This window comes from Gopherus evgoodei, chromosome 22, assembly GCF_007399415.2.
Source record: "Gopherus evgoodei ecotype Sinaloan lineage chromosome 22, rGopEvg1_v1.p, whole genome shotgun sequence".
Classification (NCBI taxonomy): Eukaryota; Metazoa; Chordata; order Testudines; family Testudinidae; genus Gopherus; species Gopherus evgoodei.
In genome coordinates this window covers 443,375-462,535 of record NC_044343.1, presented here as the reverse complement: position 1 = coordinate 462,535, position 19,161 = coordinate 443,375, and the positions used below count along the sequence as shown (strand labels likewise).

General features: G+C 46.7%; 1 protein-coding gene and 1 long non-coding RNA gene across 3 annotated transcripts in view; one reads left to right on the top strand and one right to left on the bottom strand.

Annotated features, from left to right (window-relative positions):
- The window catches only part of LOC115638496, a 65,673-nt gene that overhangs the window by 26,450 nt on the left and 20,062 nt on the right, over positions 1 to 19,161 (top strand). The window contains exon 5 of one of the 2 annotated variants that reach the window (XR_003997469.1): positions 5,806 to 6,031. The exons of the other annotated variant lie outside the window; for it this stretch is intronic. This is a non-coding gene — a long non-coding RNA (uncharacterized LOC115638496). Of the gene's footprint in view, positions 1 to 5,805; positions 6,032 to 19,161 lie in introns of those variants that run through there. 2 annotated transcript variants of the gene reach the window in all.
- On the bottom strand, positions 2,593 to 12,829 carry LOC115638487 (tetraspanin-33-like). The gene is made up of 9 exons (XM_030540083.1): positions 12,597 to 12,829; positions 11,781 to 11,927; positions 11,376 to 11,433; positions 10,351 to 10,475; positions 7,612 to 7,686; positions 6,994 to 7,089; positions 5,772 to 5,912; positions 4,541 to 4,702; positions 2,593 to 3,107 (listed from the first exon to the last, which is right to left on the bottom strand). Exons 2-9 carry the CDS (start codon positions 11,835 to 11,837, stop codon positions 3,012 to 3,014), a joined length of 810 nt encoding a protein of 269 aa, XP_030395943.1. The 5' UTR covers positions 11,838 to 11,927; positions 12,597 to 12,829; the 3' UTR covers positions 2,593 to 3,011.

Below are 19,161 nucleotides of genomic sequence, written 5' to 3'. Positions count from 1 at the left end.
CACATAATTGTCAGACTGTGAGAGAACTGGCCTTGCACAGGGTCACTCCCAATTGCACATTTCAACAGTACATGGGGTACAGTGAGGAGGAAAATGCCCTGCCAATAAACTCTCACCAGCTGGAGTTAGCAGCAAACAGACTCCTTCACTCCAAGCAAATGTATCATATTTCCAACAACTGCCAACTAGAAGTTCTCAGTCTGTGGCAGCATCACCCACTAGAGGCTCCCAAATTTTCATGAGCCTGGAAAGTTGTAATTGCTGCTGAAGGAAACTGGTAGTTTTCAAATGCAAAAGGTGTTTGGTTCCATTGCCCTCCACCCCCCGAAAGTTTGAGTCTGTGATCATAAAAGGTGAGGATTGCTCAGTGAATGGGAGCTGAATGCTCTTAACATGATTGAACACTTTAGCACCATGACAAATAAATATATATATATATATAATCCTGAAGGTTCAGCTCTTCAAGAAACCATTCCTGGCAATAACTTGTATGGACACCATTAAATTAGGCTTGAATAAAGACTGGGAGTGCATGGGTCACTACACAAAGTAAAACTATTTCCCCATGTTTATTTCCCCCCCACACACTGTTCCTCACACCTTCTTATCAACTGTTGCAAATGGACCATTTTGATTACCCCTACAAAAAGTTTTTTTCTCTCCTGCTGGTAATAGCTCACCTTAACTGATCACTCTCATTAGGGTGTGTATGGTGACGCCCATTGTTTTATATTCTCTGTGTGTGTATATATATATCTATCTTCCTACTGTATTTTCCACTGCATGCATCCGATGAAGTGGGCTGTAGCCCACGAAAGCTTATGCTCAAATCAATTTGTTAGTCTCTAAGGTGGCACAAGTACTCTTGTTCTTTTTGCGGATACAGACTAACACAACTGCTACTCTGAAATCTGTATAGTTACAGTACATGCAAATATGGCTGAACACAGAGCCTGTAATACAAATCCCCCAGGGACTGCACTAGCCAGTAGCCTCCAATGACAGGGACTTTGTGGTTTTAAAACTCCAAAGAACTGGCACCTCATGGAAAATGGGGGAAATCTTTATTATGAAACAGTTCTGTCCCTTTGGCACATTCCCCATTAGTTATTACAAGGGACTGGTCCATGTAAACAGATTCACAATTGCTAATCGTCCCACTGTGATCAAAGCCCCCAGAGTGTGCTATCACAATCATAGAAATGTAGACCTGAAAAGGACCTTGATAGGTCTTCCAGTCCGGCCCCTTGAACTGAGGGAGGACCAAGTAAAGCTCTCCCATCCCTGATGGGCGTCTGTCGAACCTGTTCTTAAAAACCCCCAATGACGGGGATTCTAAAACTTCCCTTGGAAGCCTGCTCCAGAGCTTAACTATCTTTATAGTTAGAAAGTTTTCCCTAATATCTCCTGAGCTGCAGGTTAAGCCCATTTCTTCTTGTCCTACATTCAGTGGACATGGAGAATAGTGGATCACCATCCTCTTTATAACAGCCCATAACACATTAGAAGAGTGTCATCAAATCCCCCTCCGCCATCTTTCTCAAGACTAAACATACCTAGTTTTTTTAACTTTTCCTCATAAGTCAGATTTACTAAACCTTTTATCATTTTTATTGCTCTCCTTGAACTTTCTCCAATTTATCCACATCTTTCCTAAAGTGTGGCACCCAGAATTGGACACAGTACCCCAGCTGAGGCCCCACCAGTGCCGAATAGAATGGGACAATTACCTCGTGTGTTTTACAAACAACACTCCTGTTAATGTACCTGTGATGGAGTGTACAAAGCTCACACTGGGCCTGAAGGGGTTAAAGGAAGCACCACCACTCCAGACCTGCAGCGCATGCTCCAACTGGAGAGGCACCTTAAAACTTAAAAGAGAGCAACTTAGCTCAGAAGAGGGAGGCTGGGGAAGAAGACAGACCTATCCTGTGGGCTCCTGAACAAGGGTGCCAAAACAGCCTCCCTGTGAGGAATGGGGCTACCTGCTGAGCCTAGTTTGGGCTGAAGGTTTAGTTGTCTTTTCATTTTCTTTTATCATCTTATATAGGACTTGGAGGCATGTGGGGAGATAGATGGTAGGAAATGGCCTACGGGCAAAGTGGAGGGCATTCCAGGGTGCTGGACACTGTTGGCACTCATTGGACCCTGGGTAAGAGCCTGGTAGAGTGGGAGGGACCAGGTTCCCCTACCAACAGCCCTTGCTGCAGGAGGAGTGTAAGGTTCTTTCCACCCCACTCCCCCTCTAGTAAGGAGAAGGCAAGGACATTGAAAACCCTGAGATAAAGCCAAGTCCCATACAAGGGTCAGGAACTGGACTGAAAGGCCTTCCTGCAGGGAGGCAAGACTGGAAACTAGGTGGGCTATCCACCTGCCTCTCTGGGAACTCTGTTACAATACCCCGAAATGATATTAGCATTTTTTACAACTGCATCTCATTGTTGGCTCATGTGATTTGTTATAACTCCCAGATCCTTTTCAGCAGCACTAACACCTAACCAGTTATTCCCCATTTTGTAATTATGCATTTGACTTTTTTCTTCCTAAGTGTAGTACTTTGCACTTGTCTTCACTGAATTTCACCTTGTTGATTTCTGACCAATTCTCCAATTTGTCAAGTTTCTTTTCAATTGTAATCCTGTCCTCCAAAATGATCGCTAAAACAACCAGAGTACTCTGACCACAGATGGAGAATAAGCATTAGGAATCTCAGAAACGAAAGATCTGGTTTTGTGCAAATGTCCATGGCAATAAAACAGTGTGGGAGGAGAGAGTGAGAGACCCATCAGATGATCTCACCAGGCAGCAAGGGTCCTTTCCAAGCAGCAGTTGCCTCTGCCTCATATGCACAGAAAATGCTTTCCAGTGTCTGTTCATTCACCTGGGGCATGAGCCCTGGTACCCTCTGGAGTATTCACAGTGTTTCGACTGAGATCTCAGTTTGTTCCTTCTTCACAGACTGCACCAGTGGCAATAGAGACCATGCTGTGCTCATGCTGGGAGCAACAGACTTATTTCTCGGGGCCTCTCCTCCTTGTGCTTTTCCGTTTCTGTATGATAAAGTCAATCTGGTAAATGAGCATCACGGCCATGGAAAACACAAGAATCTGGAAGGGAAAAGGAAGTCACTAGGGCTGGATTCACTAACACCTGAAAGCAACATCCCTGAGGGCTGAGAGCAAGGGGAATGCAGGGAAGGGACCACAAAATCCTGTAATTTACCCTCTAGACAAAACCCAAGGTTCTGGTGCCAAGGACTGTGTCCCCCACTGACTTTCCTGGTTTCTGCAGGAGTTCAACACCTGTGAAACTCAGGCTACTTGTTTAGGTGCCTAAGCATTATTGTTCATATGTCACTATATTATTAGTACTGTATATCTAACTATGGATTTAGGTGTTAGAATCATAGAATATCAAGGTTGGAAGGGACCTCAGGAGGTCATCTAGTCCAGTGTTTCTCAAACTGGGGTTGCCGCTTGTGTAGGGAAAGGCCCTGGTGGGCCGGGCCAGGACAGTTTGTTTATCTGCCGTGTCTGCAGGTCTGGCCGATCGCGGCTCCCACTGGCTGCGGTTCACTGCCGCAGGCCAATGGGAGCTGCTGGAAGTGGTGGCCAGTAAGACTCTCGGCCCGCGCCGCTTCCAGCAGCTCCCATTGGCCTGGAGCAGCAAACCGCGGCCAGTGGGAGCCGCAATCAGCCGGACCTGTGGACACAGCAGGTAAACAAACTGGTCTGGCCCGCCAGGGGCTTTCCCTACACAAGCAGCGACCCCAGTTTCAGAAACACTGATCTAGTCCAACCCCCTGCTCAATGCAGGACCAATTCCCAACTAAATCATCGCAGCCAGGGCTTTGTCAAGCCTGACCTTAAAAACCTCTAAAGAAGGCGATTCCACCACCTCCCTAGGTAACCCATTCCAGTGCTTCACCACCCTCCTAGTGAAAAAGTTTTTCCTAATATCCAACCTAAACCTCCCCCACTGCAACTTGAGACCATTACTTCTTGTTCTGTCTTCGGGTACCACTGAGAACAGTCTAGATCCATCCTCTTTGGAACCCCCTTTCAGGTAGTTGAAAGCAGCTATCAAATCCCCCCCCTCATTCTTCTCTTCTGCAGACTCTTCTGTTAACGTTAGCCACCCAAGTTTGAAAACTTTGTATGGAGGGGAGTGGTTATCTTTCATAGAGCTAGCCAAGCAGAGCTAGCCAAGCAGATTCTTGGCTTTGTTTGTACTAGAAAAATGCACTGGTTTAACCACATTTATTTCAAAATCAATTTAATTAAATCAATGCAAACTCCTAATATAGAGGCATTTCTATACATGGAGGTAGTTTGCATCAACGCACTTGATATTAGTTTAGCTTGCATTAGTAAGTTACCAATTTAACCTTTGCTTATGTTAATTTAGCTTAAATCAGTTTAAGTGCATTGCTCTTGAGTGTTTGCACTGGTTTAACTCGATTAGTTTTTAATGGATTTAGTTAAACTGATGCACTTTTCTAGAATAGACATAATCTTAATGCTGTTACAGCCTCAGTTACCTCCAAGAAAAACAGTCCTATTGCTAGCCCTGCAACAAGCAGCAGGTTTCTCTGCCCCCAGCCAACAATCTTTTCCAAGCAGCCCTCAATGTATATCAGACTGTCTGCTTTCCATGACCTCAGGTTCTGGGTCCCATAGCCACACATGCTGTTGAGAACACTCTGCAAGGAGAGAAGAGTCAGCAAGAGTTTAGTGAGTGAGGAACAGGATCTGCTCTTTCTCCCCTGAAGTAGTCACCACATGCCTGACCCTGAGAGGAGAGGAAGGGGACAAGTGTCCTGATACAAATACCTATCAGGGATGGTGTAGCTCAGGGGTGGCCAACCTGAGCCTGAGATGGAGCCAGAATTTACCAATGAACATTGCCAAAGAGCCACAGTAATACATCAGCAGCTCCCCCCCACCCCGCCCCTCCCGCCCACCGGCAGCCCCACCGATCAGCAGCTCCCTCTTCCTCCCAATCAGCTGTTCTGTGGCATGCAGGAGGTTCGGGGGTGGGAGAGGAGTGAGGGCACAGCCGGCTCAGGGGAGGGAGCGCGAAGGGGGGGTTAGGGGCAGGGCCTGTGGCAGAGCCAGGGGTTGAGCAGTGAGCATCCCCTGGCACACTGGAAAGTTGGCAGCTGTAGCTCCAGCCTCGGGGTCAGTGCCTATACGAGGAGCTGCATATTAACTTCTGAAGAGCTGCATGTGGCTCCGGAGCCACCCCTGGGCTAGCTAATACTTAGTCCTGCCATGAGTGCAGGGGACTGGACTAGATGACCTCTCGAGGTCCCTTCCAGTCCTACGATTCTGATACATAGTGATGGGCCCAATCAAACAACCAGAACAGAACACTGCTTTGTTCTTGGTCTCAGCAGCTACGTTACAGACAGGCAGCATGTTAAGTGGTTAGAACAGGGGATTTGGAATTGGGAGATGTGGGTTCTGTTTGCATCTCTTCCACAGACTCACTGTATAGTCTAAGTAAAGTCACATCGCCTTTCTGTGCCTCAGTTTCCCTAACCCAGTGGGGATAATGATACTGACCTCACCTTGCAAACTGCACTGAGATCCTGACATGAAATGTTATATAAAGGCAAAGTACCTCTGATACTTTCCTACTTGATCTCTTTGGCTTTATTTTAATATGTGTCCTTAGCTCCCAACCATGTGCTGCAGTGGAGATTTTTTTTAAATAAAAACCTAAAGAAAAAAATTTTAACCAGAAAAATGTGGCCAGATTTGACTTACAGTAATGGCTGCCTCTTGATCTTTTTGGATGCAGCAGGAGAAAGGCACAGCACAGCGTTCCAGGCTGGGGTTGGAGTCTTGGCACTCAAAGTAAATATTCTGGGACCAGTCCTTGTAGGAATGTACCCCACAGCACTCAAACTAAGAGAGTGAAACAGAAGGAGGACCTTGGAGTAGCTGCTTGTTTACACAGGGCCCAGGTATGTACAGGATTGTATGGACAGGAGTTCTGAGAATAGCTGAGATAAGTTACCCACGGGTTGGAAAAAACTGTCCAGAAAACCCCCTACAATCCAGTAAAGGAGAACTGTAATCTTTGGAATCTAGTCAAACTCCCCCACGGCCTCCTCGGATTACCAGTGTCTGAGCAGCGACTGGAACAGGAGACAGGCCCCCACCTCTGAAACTCGGTTGACTCAGCCATCTCTCTCTCACCTCTCTCATGGGTATTCACAGGTAGACTCTGAGACTTCCAGGGGACTTTAGGAACCCAATTTGGGAGGGAGAAGCAACCGTGTCTTGTGGTGCAAACAGGGAGCAAAAATGGGATTTCCCTAAATTGGCCCATGGTGAATTTGACACCATCAGCTCAGGATTAAACAAAGACTGTGAATGGCTTGCCAATTACAGAACCAATTTCTCCTCCCTTGGTTTTCACACCTCAACTGCTAGAACAGGGCCTCATCCTCCCTGATTGAACTACCTCATTATCTCTAGCTTGCCTGCATATATATACCTGTCCCTGGAAATTTCCACTACATGCATCTGACGAAGTGGGTATTCACCTACGAAAGCTCATGCTCCAAAATGTCTGTTAGTCTATAAGGTGCCACAGGACTCTTTGCTGCTTTTACAGATCCAGACTAACATGGCTACCCCTCCGATACTTGACACCATGGTGAATTTCACCCTGTTCCCAGCTGCCCTGGTGAAAGTCACAGCTGCTGCCTGGAACACAAAAAAATAAATGGAGACCATTCTCCTTCCTGTGGTTTGAGGAGTGGAGAAAACACTGACTTGAGCATGGGGCCTGGCAAGACAATGGGAAGCTGGCTATCAGGGACCTGGCTTTAGACTCCATGTGTATGTGAGGGTCTAAGGCTGGCACTGAGATCCCAGCACTGACTGAGGATCTGAGACAAGGTATGTTTGGCCATTTGCCTTCACTAAAATAATTAAACAGCAAGGCATGATACACATCTGAGAGGTGTTTTTAAATTACCTTTTTCTGTATATAATCAATAAGGTTCTGTAAATCTAGGTCATCCCTATAACCGGAAATAGCTTTCCCCATCAGAAATGCTGCTTTCTCCAACACCTGCAACACACACAGACAGTGCAGTTGTCAGCATCTACCAGGCAGATTCATTGACTTTCAGAAGCTCCGCTTGTCTTCTATTTCCTGCACTTTGGGCCCAAGTCTTGTCTCTGGCATCTGTCCTCTTGGAGGCACCCCTTACCTGAGCATGTCACAGGGACAAATGCAAGTGAAACCCAAGTGGCTGCCTTTTTCCCCATTTGCCTCCCAAAATGTGCAGATGGAGAAGGTTGACCTGAATCCTGTTGGCAGCCAAAGTATAAATACTCTGCATATATACAGCACACTACACTATGCATTCAGATTTTACCTGATTAATCTTGACAACCACACAGTCAGGTAGATGAAGTATTAATGTTCCCATCTTCCAGAGGGAAAACTGAGGCAGGAAGGGGCAGAGACTTGCCCAAGACTACATAGGGTGTTACTGACTTCTAGATCTGTGCTCATGCAACTATATTGCCAAATGCAACTGTCTAATTCAGCAGTGTCAACCAGCTTTGGAGTTGGCTTTGCAGTTACCATGCTGGAGAAGAGAAATCCCAGGACAGCAGCCACGATCTGGAGAATGAGAATGATCAGTAAAATCCAGGCAAACTGAAAAATGAAGGGGTGAGATCATCAGAACAACCTGTATAGCAACCAGTTCCCCCTCTGCCAGCATCGATGCAAAAGCCCTTAGAGCAAGAGCTCTGTGGGGCTGGGGTCATGTCCGTGATGTGTCATATACATTTGCCCTGCTGTGTATGTGTGTTAATACTCATGCCCAGAGCTCCAATGACATCATCCTCCACCTCCAACAGTCCAGAGGAAATCAGATGTCAAGTGCAATAAACCAGCATTTCCCCTTCAGTAATACCGTATCTTGGGGGCTCTCAAGGCACTGGGGCCTGCTTAGGACCTGTTACAAACAAGACAATCCCTGGAAACTCCAGAGATGCGCCCTGTGCAGGAAGGCTTGGAAAATCTAGTTCCATATTCTGCAAGAGGACACAGCAGCTGAAACACTGCAGAGAACACAGGGGACAAGCCTAAGACCTGGCTGAGCAAGGGAACTATTTAAATTATCAGCCCCTTGGAGAGACCAGGTCTGATTATGCATAAAAGGCTGTCTCCTGCCTGCACTACACTGGAATTTTTTCAGGTCCCAGCCCTCCTTGCAGCAGGAGGCCTGAATGTGAGAACTTCCAGGCAACCACCTGGATACCAGTGTTATTACAAGATATGGCTCCCCATCATAGCTAAATGGTACTACTGCTGGTAAGTGTCACTACCCAAATGTAGTGGAGAGAGTCAAGTCCCTGCCTACAAGTCCCAGCTGAGGAATACAGCATGGGCTAGAACAGAATTTCCTCCTGGCTGGTTTTCCCACAAGCCTCCCCGCTTCATTTGCAGGTGAGGCTAGAAGAAAATGATTAGAATGTTTTAGACAAAAATGCTCCAGTACCTCTGCTATAGCACTGGTGATGGAGCTGAGATTGCCTGTCCTAATGGAACAGGCACTGACTCCACAGTCAGGTCAGCATTTTGGAGCAAGCCTCCCAGCCCAGATTAGGGCTAATGGGGCTTGCACTAGTGTTTTAAAGATAGCGTTAGCAACAGCACTTTGAAATTGCAGTTTGGGCTGGGGCTCAGCCTCCAGTGCAAGCTCTGCTCGCCGAAACCTGTCAGCCTAGGCTGGGAGACGTACTCTGACTTTGCTGCCACTGTGACTGCCCTGTTAGCTGCGTTTTGTAATGTTGTAGCTGTGTTGGTCCCAAAAAGATGGGTGAGGTAACATCTTTTATTGGCCCAACTTCTACTGCTGAAAGAGACGAGTTTTCGAGCTTACACAGAGCTCTTCTTCATGACTGGGAAAGGTACTCAGAGTGTTACAACTAAATACAAGGTGGAACAGGTTGTTTAGCATAAGGAATTACGTGTTGTAAGAGGTCATTCAAGGTGAAGTTGGCAGTTAACATATCTGTTATCATAGCACAAAAAGTTAGTGCATTATAGATTGTTGTATTGAGCTATAAATCCATGTTAGCTGCTTGGAAGGAGCCTTAGGATATGGCTACACTACTCACCAGCGGGCAGCGATCGATCCAGCAGAGGTCAATTTATCGCGTCTAGTCTAGACGCGCTAAATCGATCCCCAAGCGCTCTCCCATTGACTCCTGTACTCCACCGCTGCGAGAGGCACAGGCGGAGTCATCGGGGGAGCAGCAGCAGTCGACTCACTGCAGTGAAGACACTACAGTAAGTCGGTCTAAGTACGTTGACTTCAGCTACATTATTCATATAGCTGAAGTTACGTAACTTAGATCGACCCCGCCCAAATGTTGCTGAGCGTGATTTGAGGGCTCAGAAGGTCAGCTCAGAAGCACATAAGGACACTGTATTTTTTAATTATAGCCGATATTCCAGGACACTGTTTGGAGGGGGCCAGTATTTACCCAGCTATAGTGATAAACATTAGCTGACACCTGAGAAGGAACCTTTCCTTTTGTATTACTGGGAAATTTTAAATCCTGTCAAGCGGGAATTTTTGTTATTTGCAAATGAAAAGAACACACCCTAAACCTCTTCCAGCCACATTGGATTCCATTAGCTACAAGAAACATGCAGTCTCCAAACATATCAGACACATCTTCTTGCATTGCACTGCTGTAGCATGTCTGTGCCTCCAGACACTCCGCAATGAAATTATTCCCAAGATGACCTCATACCAACACCTGGAGGAATGTTACATTTGCAAACTCTCCAAAATCCCATAAAGGCAACAACTGTGGATTCTGATGGGCATATATTATAAACAACCCTTTGACTTGGGACAAATAGTGTAAATGGCAAAATGTTGATGCAAATGTGAAAAACAGGCCACATTAAAGGGTGACAGAACTGGCACAAGCCACCAGATCTTTTTGCTTGGTTGTGCAGCCAAAGAGACAGGTGGGGAGCAGAAGTTATGAGTCACGATGGCAGTACTGCCTTTAGTGTGGTCAGGAATTCACTGATTTTTTTTTTCTTTCTCCTTGCTGTTCATGCAGTCGGTGAGCTATTTTCCCACTAGCTCAGTAACATGCTAGTACTTCCTGTCCCCCCCTTCAGCACACACTTAAGGGACTGACAAAAATTGATCTTCTAATGCAGGTGCAGCAAGTTTACACTCCACTCTTTGAGGCACTCTCTTTAGGCAGGAAGTTGCCTAGTAAGAGCAGCCCAAGGCATAGGGATCCCTATCAGATAGAAGAAATCATCCCACTAGCCTCTCCTTACAATTTTCAGCAGCACAGGCAGGTCACGCAAGGCTCCTGTACACCCCACAAAGGTGATGCCAAACATCAGGATCCCCACTGTAAGCAGGATCAGTGAAGGATCAGCGAGGAGCGAATCCACAGCACCTGGCAGAAATTGAAAAACACGGCAAAGTAAGAAGTTAGCGCAAGCCAAATCCTGCTCCTTCTTCTTCCCCTCAGAGTATCAAGAATGGCTACAGAGCTCACAGAAGAACACTGAGCTGGACAAGTTCCACATACCAGCCTTCCAGGGCAAGCCCCAACCCTCCCCTTGAAACACATTTCCTCCCTGCACTCGTCAGTTTTAGCCACACCTTCTCATCACAGAGCTACAGGATTATAAAACATTCACCAAATAAAGCTCTGCACTACAAGGTGGTCTAGGGTGCGGATATTTAATTGATGAACACCATTTGTCACCTTGGACTGTAAACTCTTCTGGACAGAGGCCATGTTTTCTCTATAGTCTGTACAACACCAAGCACACAGCTAGTGCTCAGCAAATACAAATGGCACATCAAAGGGAGAGGGAATTTGTGCTTGAAAGTTTATTCTCCAGCCTTGAAACTGTGAAAGGCAATGAAGCCTCAGGTTCATGGCATTGGTGGAAGGAGCTGAGCTCCCTCATGAATTTACTTTCCAGAGTTCTCAGACATTCATTAGGCTGCACCGCCTTATTTGATCCATTTGTAATTTGTTTATTGAATATTGCTGAACACTCAGCAGTCTTTGAGGCTGACAAATGTACATGGTTATTAATAATCCTTCTCATCCTGGTAGATCCATCAAAAAGATTGGGCACCACCCTGCACCACCATGTGGGAGTGACATACAGTAATGATGTCGGAGGGTGATTTGAAAACTGTCAGCCAGAGATGGACCACAAAGCTCATCTCCACGCTGTACTGGGAAGAGAGCAATGACTGCACAATTACCCTCCAGTCACTTAATTAGCTTTATCTAAACTCCAGCTTGGTAACAGGAGAGAGAGGAAATGGTACTTACTTGCTTCTTTAGAGAGTTTGGCATAAATGCCAACTGCAACCATGAGCCCACTGGCCACCTAGGAAGGACGAATCAGAGACAAACTCATCATTTTGCAAGAAGAAAAATCCCCAACAGCATCTAATCCTGGGAGCAGGAGACATTTGCCTAGCCAGAGAAGAGAAGCAGGACTTGCAGCCTGTCCAAGGGGTGCCCAGATGAAGGGATACCAGAGGGCAAATTAGCAATTTACAAGGGGCCTGCACCCTGCAATCCTCACCACAGGGCCCTAGTATCACAACTGACCAGACTGACTCTTCACTGGGATGACTTTGAAAGTGGGTTTCCCTGCAAGCAGTGATCTTGCTGCCCAGCCAGTGTCAGCCCCACCCTGAGAGTGTCAGCCCCAGCTCCAGTCAGACTCACCCAGAAGAGGTAACAGGAGACAAACAAAGTGTATTTGATGAGCTGGTTTGTTCTCATGGTTCCTGTCGGAGTCTCTGATAACAGCGCACCACTCTCCCAGCTGTGGAGTCGTTTCTCTGCTGATTCTTGGTGCCTGGGTCATGTGCTCTAGGGAGTGTTACAGGCACAAAGGGAGAAGACTGACATGTACAGTCAGGTTTGCCACATGTTTCCTAGTGTAAGTCACTTACCTGTTTCCAGCTGTCTTGCAGCTGCAGTCGGACAGGCTGACTAGGCAAACAAAATAAACTCCTGAAATGAAGACCTCAGACATGCTGAAAGAAGAGGAGGCCAAGGCAAGGAGAAGCCCAGCAGTGGGCAGCATTCTTCCATTTAGATTATTGAGAGTAGGAAGAAGAGGAGCCATTTGAAAAGAGATTCTGCCCAATCTGCCTGTGAAATGTCAGAGGAGACAGGAAGAAACAGGTTTAGACTAGATTCTATGCATCAGAGAGGCAGGTTCCCAGGAACTGGAGTTCCAACCCTTTATTCCTTGGGTATGGCTCTCTGAGAAGGAAGAGTGCTTGGCAACTGGAATGAGGAGAGAGGCACTTGGAATGAGAACCCTGCGAGAACTCATCCTTCACCCCCACACGTAAAAAAGAGAGAGACTCCTACAATCTTTTTTTTTTAATCAGCCTTCAAAGTAAACACAGTGAAAGGTGCCACATGCCCAGCACTGGAGACAGACAAAATTTCATCAGAATTGAGCAGTACATGCAGTGGCAGAATGGGCTTCCTCTCACTGAGCCAGCCTGCACTCCTCACCAAACATACCTCTCCATAGCTGGGAACCTTCACTTATTCCTGGTCTCCATTCCTTAGGCCATCATTCTGCTGCTGAATTAGGTCATCCAGGAGCTCTTGAGTTCTAGGCTCAGGAGGGAAGTGAGCAGCTAGGTGCTGGAGTAGGCTGGGTCAGGGGGCACTCTCAGTATTGCTGAGAAGCCATTTGCAGATGTATTGGGCATCCCAAGACTGGCCCAAATGTTCCAGGGAGATGAGCTCTAGCAGAGGCTGACAGAGCAGATGTCTCTCCACTCCAAGCTGTGCTGTTGCTCACGTGACTTGGAGACCATGCACCAGGTGGCACCATTGCATTGCACCCTGCAGAAAAATGAATGCGGGGGCCTGAGATCTTATTTGTCCTCCTTAAGAATTCCAAATCGGGCTGTTTTGTAAGAGTCTGAACAAGGGTGAGTGTATGTGAGAGAGAGGTTGTGAGGTTAAACGAGCAGAGTCTGCTCAGAGGTTTCAAAAGGAGATAGGTAGGGTACTACCAAATTCACAGTCCATTTTGAAAATGGACTTTTTAAAATCATAAATTTCAGATATTTAAATCTGAAATTTCATGGTGTTGCAGTTGCAGGGGTCCTGACCCAAAAGTGTTGGCGGGAGGGTTGTAAGATTATTGTAGGGGTGTCTCAGTATTGCCAACCTTTATTCTGCGCTGTTATTGGTGGTGGCGCTACCTTCAGAGCTGGGCGGCCGCAGAGTGGCAGTTGCTGGCCAGGAACCCAGTTCTGAACACCCCCGCCAACAGCAGTGCAGAAGTAAGAGTGGCATGGTATGGTATTGCTACCCTTACTTCTGTCCTGCCTTCAGAGCTGGGCCCTCAGCCAGCAGCCGCCACTCTCCAGCTGCCCAGCTGTGAACGCAGCAAGACCGAAGTGTGGCATAGGATGGTATTGCCACCCTTACTTCTTCACTGCCCCTGGCAGGGTGCTACCTTCAGAGCTGGGCACCTGGCCAGCAGGCGCTGCTTTTGAGCCACATAGCTCTGAAGGTAGAACAGATGTAAAGGTGGCAATACCATGGCCCCCTTATAATAACCTTGTGACCCCCTGCACTGCCTTTTGGGTCAGGACCTTCTGTTTGAGAAATGCTGGTTTTCCCCATGAAATGTCTATAGTATAGGGTAAAAGTACACAAAAGACCAGATTTCATGGAGGAGACAAGATTTCACGGTCCGTGATGCATTTTTCGTGGACATGAATTTGGTACGGCTCTAGAGATAGGATAAGCCCCATAGAAAGATTATGAAAACTGGGGCACAATTTCTTGGCCTTCCTCACCTCACCCCACCCAGTAACATAACCTCCACTCCAGCAATAAACATAGTCACACCGAGAATTTACATGAATAGGTCTATGTCCACATGCTTGGTGACATCGTCAAAAAATTTGAATAGATTGGTGAGGCATAATTTCCCTTTACAAAATTCATGTTGACTCTCCCCCCAACATATCGTGTTCCTCTCTGTGTCTGATAATTCTCTTCTTTACTATAGGTTCAACCAATTTGCCTGGTACTGAAGATAGGCTAACCAGTCTGTAATTGCCAGGATTGCCTCTGTAGCCTTTTTTAAAAATAGGCAGTACATTAGCTTCTCTCCAATCATCTGGTCCAGAGGCTGATTTAAGCGATAGGTTACATACCACAGTTAGTAGTTGTGCAATTTCATTTTTGAGTTCCTTCAGAACTCTTGGGTGAATACCATCTGGTCCTGGTGACTTATTACTGTTTAATTTGCCAATTTGTTCCACAACATCATCTACTGACACCTCAGTCTGGGATAGTTCTTCAGATTTCAATATCAGAGGCGTAGCTGTGTTAGTCTGGATCTGTAAAAGCAGCAAAGAGTCCTGTGGCACCTTATAGACTAACAGATGTATTGGAGCATGAGCTTTTGTGGGTGCATCCAACGAAGTGGGTATTCACCCACGAAAGCTCATGCTCCAAGACGTCTGTTAGTCTATAAGGTGCCACAGGACTCTTTGCTGCTGCTTCAGATTTGTCACCTTAAAAGAAAGGCTCAGGTGTAGGAATCTCCTTCACATCCTCTGCAGTGAAGACTGATAGAGAATTCATTTAGCTTCTCCATAACAGCCTTGTCTTCCTTGAGTGCTTCTTCAGCACCTGGATCATCCACTGGTTGTTTGGCAGGCTTCCTGCTTCTGATGTACTTAAAAATGGTTTTGCTGTTAGTTTTTGTTTATTTTTCTAGTTGCTCTTCATATTCTTTTTTGTCCTGCCCAATGATACTTTTACATTTGAGTTGCCACAGTTTATGCTCGTTTTTGTTTTCCTCTGTAGGATTTGACTTCCTATTTTTAAAGGATGTTTTTTTGTCTCAAACCTCCTGTGTTTAGCTAGGGTGGTTTTTTGGTCTTTTTTTTTTTTTTAACTTGGGGTATTGTGATGGGGTGTACACCCCACACCGGAGTGTAAGGGGTTAATGGAGGCCCAATTAACCTAGTAGAGTGAAGGCCCTCGTTAGAGGAACAGGCTCACCTGTGCAGGAGCAGGCAGGGCCTGTATAAAGCCTGTATGTAACTGGCAGCATACAGGGCTGCCACTGGGAAAGACTGCAGGAAAGTAGACTGTAGCCACATTCTGAGTGGAGGGAGTTGGAGGCTGGCATACCTGGACTGGGGGGAAGCTAAATAAGCAGGAAGAAGCCCCGGTAACAGCGGCAAGGAGTAGGACTGTACATGGACTGTAGTTGCTTGTTATATGGTCCCTGGGCTGGAACCCAGTGTAGAAGACAGGCCTGGGTTCTCCTACCAGCCACTGGGGCGTGGCAAGGGCATTGGAGCTGCCAGCGAGCAGGTCTGGAAAGACTGTGAATTCCCTGGAAAGGGGGGATCTTAGTGACCTGGCTGGAGGGCCATGCCCTGAAGAGGAGATGGCAGGTCCGGGAGTGAGTGGGGCTGTAGAGAGAGACAATATGAGGGAAGGTGCCACTGGAGGAGGAGTGCAATCCTGGCAGAGCTAATTCCCAGAATGGCCAGCAGAAGGCACGGCAAGTGGTGAGTGGACACGTGACAGGCATACGTATACTTTGGGCCTCTGTTATGGTGTTTTTAAATAGTTTCCATGGAGCTTGCAGGCATTCCACTCTTAACTGTTCCTGTTAATTTCCCTTTAACTAGCTGCCTCATTTTTGTGTAGTTTCACTTTTTTAAATTAAATGCTACTGCGATGGGTTTCTTTGGTATTCCCCCTCCCCCCGAATGTTAAATTTAATTATATTATGGTCACTATTGCTGTGTGGTTCATGTACATTCACCTCTGGGACCAGATACTTTGCTCCACTTTGAACTAAATCAAGAATGTTGTCTCTCTTTGTGGGTTCCAGGACTAGCTGCTTCAAGAAGCAGTCATTAATGATGTCTAGAAATGTTGTCTCTGCATGCCACCCGGGGGTGACAGTTGCCAGTCATATGGGGAAATAATCCATTATTAATGGGTTTTCTGTTTTTGTAGCCTTTCTAATCTCCCTGAGTGTTTCACAGTCACCGTCACCATCCTAGTCAGGTGGTTTGTGGTATATTCCTACTGCTCTACAGCCTGATTGTATCCACAGACACCTGGGACAAAAACAGTCTCATGGTGGAAAAGTCAGTAGCACCTGAGAGAGGCGAGTTTGAAATCTCTGGGTGCAGATCAGCAGTCTCACCTTTGCATGCTAAGGACAAATTGCCTTGGGTACTTGGCTATTGCTCTGTATTTCCCATAAACATGAGAGAAGTTTGTATTAAAACAAACACACTTTGTGGCAATCTTGGAAAAATCTTTTTTCAAGATTTCCTAATTTCTTACTGCTTTGGCATAAGACCAGAACAGGCTGCTGAGGGAGGGAAAAACCTTCCTGTAGCAAGGAACATAAGAAATACTATTATACTTGGTCAGGCTAGTCAGTGCTCTAGTCCAGTATCCTAACTCTGACAGCTGCCAGAACCAGGTGCATCAGAGGGAGGTACAATAGGCATAGATAGCTCTAGTTCTGAGCTGAGTTTTCGCCACACTCTGAAATGACACTCAGTACCTCTAGTGGTTTACATCTTCAAAGCACCATGCAGCCATTAAATACTCAGCAGAAGGAAGTAGCAGGATCCTTTTGGCGTGGGACTTCAGTCTACAGTGAACAAAACACTGGGAAGTGTACAGGTGGGAAAAATCCATTATTGTCAGGGAAATGGACTGGATAATCTAACCTCCAACTCTACCTTCTGGGATGTTTCATTCATGTTGAGTTCACATTGGGGTTACTGTCTAGGCAGAGTTTGAAAGAAAATATGTGTCAGCAGTAGTAAAAGAAATCAAGAGGGCAGGAGCATTGGCCAATCTGGGATTGTTCTCCAATGTATTGGCTTTTGCCTTTTCCCCTGCAAGGTCTTTGGGGCAGGAATTCTGTATTTTGTTTGGCTTCCCCTCTTTGTATTGTAAAGAACCATGTCCACTTCTTACAGAAATAATCTTTGATTTTTCTTTCACACAAAATAAGGTCTTTTTGCAGCTTTTACATCTCTTATGTATGGGAACAATCTATATGGGCAAAAACCAAAGACCTCTTATTCTGCCTTTTTGATTTTAGAGAAAATGGAAACTTGTCCATCAGCAGGAAATATTCAGAGGGGTGACTTGAATTGCCAGAAAGTCTCTGCCATCTCCAGCAGGCAGGATGATTACACAAGACCAGGGCCTCTTTGCAGATTAAATCTATTACATTTAGGGTATGTCTACACTACGGGATTATTCCGATTTTACATAAACCGGTTTTGTAAAACAGATTGTATAAAGTCGAGTGCACGCGGCCACACTAAGCACATTAATTCGGCGGTGTGTGTCCATGTACCAAGGCTAGTGTCGATTTCTGGAGCTATCCCATAGTTCCCGCAATCTCCCCCGCCCCTTGGAATTCTGGGTTGAGATCCCAGTGCCTGATGGGGCAAAAAACATTGTCGCGGGGGGTTTTGGGTACAGCCTCACCCCTCCCTCTGTGAAAGCAGCAGACAACCATTTCACGCCTTTTTTCCTGGGTGAGCTGTGCAAATGCCATAGCACAGCAAGCATGGACCCTGCTCAGATTATGACCGCAATCGTGGACGTTGTAAACACCTCGCGCATTCTCGTGCAGTCTATGCTGAACCAGGACCTGCAAAGCCAGGCGAGGAGGAGGCGACTACGACAGTGGCGACGCGAGTGATGAGGACATGGACACAGAATGCTCTCAAACCGCTGGCCCCTGCGCTTTGGAGATCCTGCTGGTAATGGGGCAGGTTCTAGCCATTGAACGCCGATTTTGGGCCTGGGAAACAAGCACAGACTGGTGGGACCGCATAGTTTTGCAGGTTTGGGACGATTCGCAGTGGCTGCGAAACTTTCGCATGCATAAGGGCACTTTCATGGAACTTTGTGACTTGCTTTCCCCTGCCCTGAAACGCCATAATACCAAGATGAGAGCAGCCCTCACAGTTGAGAAGCGAGTGGCAATAGCCCTCTGGAAGCTTGCAATGCCAGACAGCTACCGGTCAGTCGGGAATCAATTTGGAGTGGGAAAATCTACTGTGGGGGATGCTGTGATGCAAATAGCCAAAACAATCATTAAGCTGCTGCTATGAAAGGTTGTGACTCTGGGAAACGTGCAGGTCATAGTGGATGGCTTTGCTGCAGTGGGATTCCCTAACTGTGGGGGGGCGATAGATGGAACCCATATCCCTATCTTGGCACCGGAGCACCAGGGCACCCAGTATGTAAACTGCAAGGGGTACTTTTCAATGGTGCTGCAAGCACCGGTGGATCACAAGGAACGTTTCACCAACATCCACGTGGGATGGCCAGGAAGGGTTCATGACGCTCGCGTCTTCAGGAACACTACTCTGTTTAAATGGCTGCAGCAAGGGAACTACTTCCCAGACCAGAAAATAACAGTTGGGGATGTTGAAATGCCTGTAGTTATCCTGGGTGACCCAGCCTACCCCTTGATGCCATGGCTCATGAAGCCATACACAGGCAGCCTGGACAGTAGTCAGGAGCTGTTCAACTACAGGCTGAGCAAGTGCAGAATGGTGGTAGAATGTGCATTTGGCCGTTTAAAGGCACGCTGGCGCACATTACTGACTCGCTCAGACCTCAGCCAAACCAATGTCCCCATTGTTATTGCTGCTTGCTGTGTGCTCCACAATCTCTGTGAGAGTAAGGGGGAGACCTTTATGGTGGGGTGGGAGGCTGAGGCAAATCACCTGACCGCTGATTACGCGCAACCAGACACCAGGGCGATTAGAAGAGCACACCACAAAGCGGTGTGCATCAGAGAAGCTTTGAAAACGAGTTTCATCACGGGCCAGAATACAGTGTGACTGTTGTGTTTGTTTCCCCTTGATGAACCCCCCGCCAGATTGACTCATTCCCTGTAAGCAACCCACCCTCCCCCTTCGATTACAGCTTGCTTAAGGAAATAAAGTCACTATTGTTTAAAAATCATGTATTCTTTATTAAAAAGTCATTATAAAAAGAGGGAGAGAACTGACAAGGTATCCCGGATGTGGTTTGGGAG